At 42.7% G+C, this 8,084-nt stretch overlaps 1 protein-coding gene across 2 annotated transcripts in view; it reads left to right on the top strand.

Moving 5' to 3' along the window:
• Positions 1-8,084, top strand: part of LOC130383162 (ribosomal protein S6 kinase alpha-1) — a 44,926-nt gene that overhangs the window by 2,021 nt on the left and 34,821 nt on the right. Inside the window, exon 1 of one of the 2 annotated variants that reach the window (XM_056591230.1) lies at positions 3,670-4,254. The exons of the other annotated variant lie outside the window; for it this stretch is intronic. Within the exon in view, the coding sequence (XP_056447205.1) occupies positions 4,192-4,254 (63 nt within the window). The 5' untranslated portion in view covers positions 3,670-4,191. Of the gene's footprint in view, positions 1-3,669; positions 4,255-8,084 lie in introns of those variants that run through there. 2 annotated transcript variants of the gene reach the window in all.

The raw sequence follows: 8,084 nt of genomic DNA, 5'->3' as shown, positions 1-8,084 counted from the left end.
GTGTAGGGCCTAATGCTTCCTGGAGAATCCCTGCTGTGTAGAACAAACCAAATCCGTTCGCACAGTTTTACACAACAAGGTTTTTTTCTATCATGTGACCCCAGAGGGGTTCCGATTCGTCATAATGTGCTCTGTGCTTTTGGTTATGGATTTGCATTTTAATAATGTGTTGTCTATCTTCAGAAGGCTGCTCTGCTGGACTTCTGCTACTTCTGTGTAAATAGGAATTTAAAATAAATCTGTGTGCGATGCCATTCTTTATCATTTGCCTTTTAAGTGGTTGTCATCTATATATTTTCAGCTAAGCTGAAAGCCTAGCCTGTGTGCTCTCTTTCTCTGTCTCTGTCTCTCTCTCTCTCTCTCTCTCTCTCTCTCTCTCTCTCTCTCTCTCTCTCTCTCTCTCTCTCTCTCTCTCTCTCTCTCTCTCTCTCTCTCTCTCTCTCTCTCTCTCTCTCTCACACACTCACACACTCACTCACTCACTCACTCACTCACTCACTCACTCACTCACTCACTCACTCACTCACTCACTCACTCACTCACATAACAGCATCCAGGTCTAGGCACTTATGCATGCTCACTCTCTCATAAACACACAAGCACCAACCCCAACCCACACACACACACACACACACACACACACACACACACACACACACACACACACACACACACACACACACACACACACACACACACACACACACACACACAACTTTGTCAGCCAATAGCCAAAAACCAAGAAGGACTAGCTGTGACAGCCAGGGGTGGTAACTTGCTGGGCTGAGTCACCTTACCCATAATCCTTCACTTCTCCGCTCGAGGCACAACAGGATGTCCCACCCCCAAGCCACTATTGCCGAATGGAGTATACCTGACTCACGTCTGTCACCTATATATTTATTGTAAGAGTAAGAGATGAGGTAGAGACTCCTTGTCTTAAATCAAGCATCATTGTTTGTAATATAAATGATCCCATTACGGTATACAGTACTGTATTGTTATAGATTGAGATTATCTGATTTTGTTAATTGATATTCTTGCAATCTCGCTCTTGTGTGTTCCCGTATTTTGCTGGATATGTAATATGCTTTATCGTTCACTCACTGCATTGATTTTTGAACAACATAGACAAAGAGCAACAAAGTTGTCATCCATCTTAGCAGCAATATATCAGAATCAGAATCAGAAAAGGTTTATTGCCAAATACATTTACACATATGAGGAATTTGTCTTGGCATTCGTATTCGTTGCGCACAATCTTAACAAACAATAAACAATAAACAATGAACAATAAGCAAGTTTTGAATAATAAGTACAGAAAAAGATAAGAGTAAATAAAAAATATAGTAAATAAAAAATATAAATAAATAATTAGAGATACTCTATATACATATACATATGCACCGTAATAAGATAAGAAGATAATAAAATAAAATAAAATAAAATAAAATAAAATAAAATAAAATAATATATGTACAATTGTGCGTGATGGTGAAAGTAGTGCAAAACTTGTTGTCATCACAGGCAGATGACTGTGGGTGTTGATGGGGGAAGGGGGGTAGTGTGCGTGTCAGTGTTGGTGGGGGTCCGGGGCCGTTGTTGATGAGGCCAGTTGCAGACGGGAAGAAACTGTTTTTGTGGCGGGAGGTTTTGGTCTTGAGAGACCTCAACCTCTTACCAGAGGGCAGTGTTTTAAAGAGTATATGTCCGGGGTGGGAGGGATCCAACATGATCTTCCTTGCACGCCTCAGTGTCCTGGAGGCATGCATGTCCTGGAGGGACGGCAGGTTGCAGCCGATCACCTTTTCAGCCATAACAATTTCACTCTTTATTTCTGTAGCCCAGAGAGACATAGAGCCACACAGCTATTTACCACACCCATATATATATGAGAGTACATAGGGGAACACAGGAGAAGTCCATTGTAAAGAAAATTAGTGGGGAGCGAACGGGAAAGAAGAGAAAAATTAAAAAGAGAAATTAATAAAAGAGGAGAGGAGAAGAGGAGAGAGGAGAGGAAAATAGGACGTAAGGGAGAAGAGAAGAGGGCGATGAAGAGAAGAGCAAAAGATGAATGAGGCTGCGGTTTTGTCACATTCAATCACCGAGACCATCGCTGAGTAATGGGCTACTGCAGGGTTACTATGGTTACGCGGTAACACTGCTTATCCATCAAAAAAAGAAGAAAGACAACCCTAGGGTTAATTGGAGCTTTGGGATATCATTGACCTCCAAATGTGCTGTATGTATTGATAATGTGTCCCTGAGGTGGCATTCCCTCTCCCTTTGACTCCCGTCCTCCGGCGCTTAGTCAACTTGTATGGGTTCCTCAGAAACAGCACACTAAAGAATCTGCTTTTTTGTTTTTAAAGAGACATCATAAGGAGTAAAGAATCCAGCAGCCCATTTATTACCAGTTTGTGTCTTGAAAAAAATGCCCCACTGAATACAAAACTAGACGGTTGAGTAAATAGCAGTGTGGCTCTTGTCTCTCTGGGCTACAGAAATGAAGAGAGTGAAATTGTAATGGGTCTGACAAACATTGCTAATGAAAGATACTGGGAGCCGAAATAATGTCTTACTACTTAATTGAGAATAACTTGATATATTAATCACAAGGGGAAATATGCGAGAGGAAAAGGGAAAAACATTGATATCGCTTCAGAGCTGTGGACATATTTGAATGCAAACACTGACTTAGGTAAGTTCTTCAATGCATAGGAGTGGATGAGCAAAATGTAGCCTACATTCAGTGTTGAGGTTTCTATGAGCAAGACACATAACCGGCTTAATGGCTCCTGATGAGCTGCCTGTTGCTTTGTATGAATGACGGTGTATGTGGATGAATTGTTGCTTTGGAAATAAGCGTAAGCTAAATGTCTATCCTTGACAGACACTATTAGCTGACGCTTACCTGGTGGTGGAAGAAGATGGAGTGCGTTTTGTCATCGTCGAAATCAGAAAAACTTTTCCTTCTTCCACCGATCCCGACAAGTAGAGCTCGGTGAGGACGAACTACCACAGTCTTCCGGAAGGACTCCAAGCATGGAGTGACCGTCGATAACGTCTTGGAGCAAGGAGAGTCGACTTTATATCCAAAATGCAATGACGGTTCAGATTGCTTTGGATAATAGCATTTCCCTGACGAGCAAATACAACGCAAAAATATCTTTAATCACACCAATTTATAGATGAAGCAACATTTCCACTGCATCCTTTCATCTATGGCTTTCATCCTAGCTGGGATGGTTTGATGCACTCCAGTTGCCCATGGTAACCAAAGCCAGTCCAGTGTGCAAGATATTTATCAATGAATTGTATTGAAGTGGTGGTGGTGGGGGGGGTGTTCAATATTTCATCACCAAGCCTTAGAGATAAAGAGATTATTGAAGTGGCATCATGTGTGGCTAAATTTGACCTCCTTTGTGTTTTAGTATACCATATGAACACAATAGTGATTTTTGGTAAGAGTTCTTCTTTTATTCGATGTCAATCCTCAACAGGATATGGTGCATCTATTGGCCCCATATGCAGAATTATCATTACAATGATCTGCATTACGTAGTCGCAATTATAGCATCCACCAGGCGATGGCGTAGCAGGCCGAATTGGTCCGACCACTGAAGTGGGCTGGATAAAATCACGCCGCAGTCTGCCAATAGCAGCTCGAGCCCGTCTCCTTCTCGTACTTGGCGCTCGCCTCAGACCCCTTAGCTCGCCGAACACAGTGCAGGGGAATCTCGTGTAGCAGTCGACGTTCCCTGCATTAAAATATACAAACACCAAGAACGAAACAAGAGGGAATATTCCGTCTGCTGCACGGAGAAGTGCTGTTTATTCAACATCAACGAGACAACACGATTTTGACAACAGTGTTCGTGACTGCTCTCTTGTCAAACCGGAGTACTCGCATACCTGCAAAGCCGGGCTTTATTTGTTTGTGCCCCTTTTTGTAGTGGATCGCCAGTCGTCGTATATTTCCAAGACTGTGCCTCGTCGACGACATCCTTCATACAGGAATGTTTGTAAAGCCCCGCTTTCCCTGGCTGCTATAGTAAGGAGGTGCTTGTACATTCTGCACGCTTGGACTTGTGACCTAATTAGGATCTTCCGAGAACCGCACTTGACAGGAGAAATCTGGGCTGATTCAAACCGCATTTCTTAAGCCGAGGGAGAAATTCTGCAAACATGCCCCTTGCACAGATTTCCGAGCCATGGCCTACGATGGAACTTGTACAGCTGGAAACGGAGGTAATATGAGGTGAAATGAGTATACGTATTTCATTGAATGATCTTTCTTAGGCTAACTAAGTTTCATTGGGACTTTATGCCCGATCGTTGCGTTATAAGGAAAGGATCCAGAAACATATTTTGGTCCAGGTGATTTCCCTTGAGATTTGTGTCTTTTTTTTTTTTTTTTTTTTTTTAACCTTAGTCTTATTAGCAAGTCAAATATCCCCACCCAAACATTATGGTCCGTCTCTCTCGAAGTTGATCTTCGACACACATTCGTTTACAAACCTGTGTAGGCCTATAATTTTTCGCGTGGTTATTGCTAACCGGAAGTGTGTGTGTGTGTGTGTGTGTGTGTGTGTGTGTGTGTGTGTGTGTGTGTGTGTGTGTGTGTGTGTGTGTGTGTGTGTGTGTGTGTGTGTGTGTGTGTGTGTGTGTGTGTGTGTGTGTGTGTGTGTGTGTGTGTGTGTGTGTGTGTGTGTCCTTAATGCTCAATACGGGATAGCAAGAGCTGACGTCCCGCATCTGTGTGTCTTTAATCCGTTATGCGCATTGATTACCATTCAATCGATTTACTTCTACAAAGCCTAGACCTTTGGTGTAGCTTTACTAGGATATTTTCTTTCTATAGTTTTGTTTAGCCGGCAATCACAATTTCTAACCCATACCTCGAAAGAATTTACAACAGGGGAAGACTGATGTATTGCTGTCAACCTGTTGCTTGAGTTAAAACCATGCTCGGTTTTAGTCATGTCTCTGACTAGCTCATAATCGTTCATAGAGCCCGTGTTTTGTTTAAAAAGGTACATAAGATGCATATATTTCTGCATTTGTATTTTGAGATTAATTGCACTGGAATTCTAAATCAAATCCTAATTTGAATAACATTTTATGAGTTGCTCTCTCTCTTCCTCCACCCAATCAGACAGTAGAATGCCTTGTTGGTCTGCCCGGTTTAAAGTCATCCCAGGATGTCTATATTAAATTAAATGCACCTTCCCTTGGAGTGGCCGCCTAAGCGCATTCACTGAAACCTGATTCAGTGCAGACTGAGATTGAATCTCTTTGTGCTCACTCGATATCTGAAAAAGGTCTATAGATGTGGTGGAGCTTCCTTCCACATTGTCTTTCACTCAGAATAAAGTGGAGCCGGCATCTGATGAACAGTGTTATGTATGCATCTCTGGCTTCTTTGATACCTGGTGTTCCTCATCCTTAATCACTCCTTCTGATTGGAGTGGAGGATTCATGCATGCACATCACTCAAGTGAAGTGTGCTACGGGTGCAACTACTACTCATCGTGCTTTTGGCGCACTTTACAAAAATAGAGGACTTTGAATCACTGAGATCTTCATACCGTTACGAGTAGGGAAGTCCAAGTAGTACCGGTCTACTCAGAGTTGTGCGTGTTGTGGTGAAGTGTCAGTTAGTGCCTGCATCTGTCATGGATGGATACAAGCTTGGATCACTGCAGTGGTTGTCACACCATGACAGGTGTCAATTGGCTCGAATGGTCCTCTGTGCAAGGCATTCCCTGGCTGTCATTTCTGAGTCAATACCACTGGCAGCCAGCGGCAGTTATCAGATTAGCCATGCGTCACGCCATGCGCCATGTGTGTGTGATCTGATTTAACATTTTGAACTTCGCACCCACCTACCACACAAGTGTGTTATTTTTCCATTGGTTGTTTTGTTGTAGTTTTCCAATGCAGGTAAGCTTTCATTGGGAAACAACTATCCCTTCCACAGCCTACCTACTTAAATGCTTCCTTCAGCCTGTATAGAAAGAAAAAAGAGTTTGCAGGATTTACTTGTAGGTCTAGTCAGACATTGGTTTTATTGCCTTCTGTAACAATGACTTGTATTCATGAATGTCATTAGCCAATTTTCTCTTCTGATATTCCTCTGCAGCTGCCGTGTTTAAAATAAGTCTTTCGGAATTCTGTTCTCTATGAACCGCTGGGCAGGACTGTACAAGTATATAAGTGAAAGGGGTGGGGGTGTGTGTGATAGATAGGTAAGGGTTAACAAAAACTAAACATGTGCCATTGTGGAGTGCGGAGTGTGTACTTATGCATAGTGTGTGTGTGTGTGTGTATTTGCATGCACACTAGTGCATTGGCATGGTGAAGGGCGGCTAATCTTGGGTGTGAGCTGGAGAACACCTGGGAATGTACACTGGGGTGTGTGAGTAATGATAACGTGTGTGTGTGTGTGTGTGTGTGTGTGTGTGTGTGTGTGTGTGTGTGTGTGTGTGTGTGTGTGTGTGTGTGTGTGTGTGTGTGTGTGTGTGTGTGTGTGTGTGTGTGTGTGTGTGAGAAATCTGCGAAATCTGCACACCTAAAAACAAGTTAAGGCTGACCACTAACCAGATGTGGCCAAGTTACATTCTAGTGTCACCAGTCATCTTCGGAGCTACATCTTTTTTTTTTTCTTTTTTTTCCTTCATCCACGTTACCTCAACATGTTTAAATGGTCCCAAATTACACAGTGGTGCTATGGATGTCAACTAAATCACACGCGCGTTTGTTTAATTGTTGTGTCTATAAATATTTACAGTAAGCCTGGCACCAGTAAGCGTCAGGGCATCTATGTGTGTGTGAGATGTGTACAACCACATTCACAATGAACACACATTTAAAGGGATTGGGGAAAGTGCTCGTGTCTGTGCATGCCTTTTGAGCTCAGGTCAGAGAGCCATGCAGAGTGATAGACTTATTCTGGTAGCTCAGGGGAGGGAATGTGTGGTTATACTGGGCTTCTTGGAGCAGCCAGGCACATAATGAAGCAGAAACATGTTGAACAGTAACCTCAGGATGCACGCCTTAAACATTCCAACCACCTATTCACCCATGAACACATCCACTAGAAAAGGCTTGCCATCCGCATGCCAACCCTTTCTATGATTTTTTTTAGATTAAAACCACGCATACACCGGCAAACAAACATTAACCACTCAATATAGGAGGAGAGTGGAGTGAAATGCGTATGAAAGGCCAATAATGTTCAAAAGATGGAATTACTCGAAATATCTGTAATTTTTGGGATTTGTAGTTCATAAATGGTCATTTTCAATGGTCAGCCATTAACCCAGCCACCTTCCCAAGAGGGGCTTAATACTGCCTGTCCTCACCATGTTGACGTAATGGTATTTTCAAACGTTTATGACCGACAAAAGCCAAGGCACCAAGCTGTGAGAGCAGCACTGCAGTCAGACTGCAACACAAGCTAAGTTCATTGTGTGTGTGTGTGTGTGTGTGTGTGTGTGTGTGTGTGTGTGTGTGTGTGTGTGTGTGTGTGTGTGTGTGTGTGTGTGTGTGTGTGTGTGTGTGTGTGTGTGTGTGTGTGTGTGTGTGTGTGTGTGTGTGGTTACCTCATTAAGTAGACCAACACGCTGAATCAGTGCCCTTAACTGGAGTGGTGTGGTAGTGTTAAGTATTTCTCATTAAAATTCCGCTTGCCATATTGCGCCCACAGCTTGAATTTTAACCATAAAATACATGTTTTTCCAACAAAAAAAATTCCATCCAGAACACATCTTTGGAACCAACATGTTACATCAAACATGTAAACAGGGTTGCATAGTACCTTTTTTGATATCGCTTATGTTTGCAATCAAAGCCAAAATAAAACGAAAAGGGGAATCCCTTTGCTGTGCCACAAGTACTGGCATCTCTCATCTTGAATGCATTCCCGTAGCTATATCTGGTACAGCCATGGTAGATGTCCACCGAGATACAAGTAAATGAAATCTGTGGCCACAACCAAACTTTTGTTTACGCAAAATGTAGCGTGAACGTATGGCAAGCTGGTGTGATTTTATACACGCCGCAAAATTCTCCTTTTT

The sequence above is a fragment of the Gadus chalcogrammus genome, chromosome 5 (genome assembly GCF_026213295.1).
Source record: "Gadus chalcogrammus isolate NIFS_2021 chromosome 5, NIFS_Gcha_1.0, whole genome shotgun sequence".
Taxonomy (NCBI): Eukaryota; Metazoa; Chordata; class Actinopteri; order Gadiformes; family Gadidae; genus Gadus; species Gadus chalcogrammus.
The sequence above is the reverse complement of the archived record's forward strand: the minus strand, read 5'-3'. Positions and strand labels throughout refer to the sequence as shown.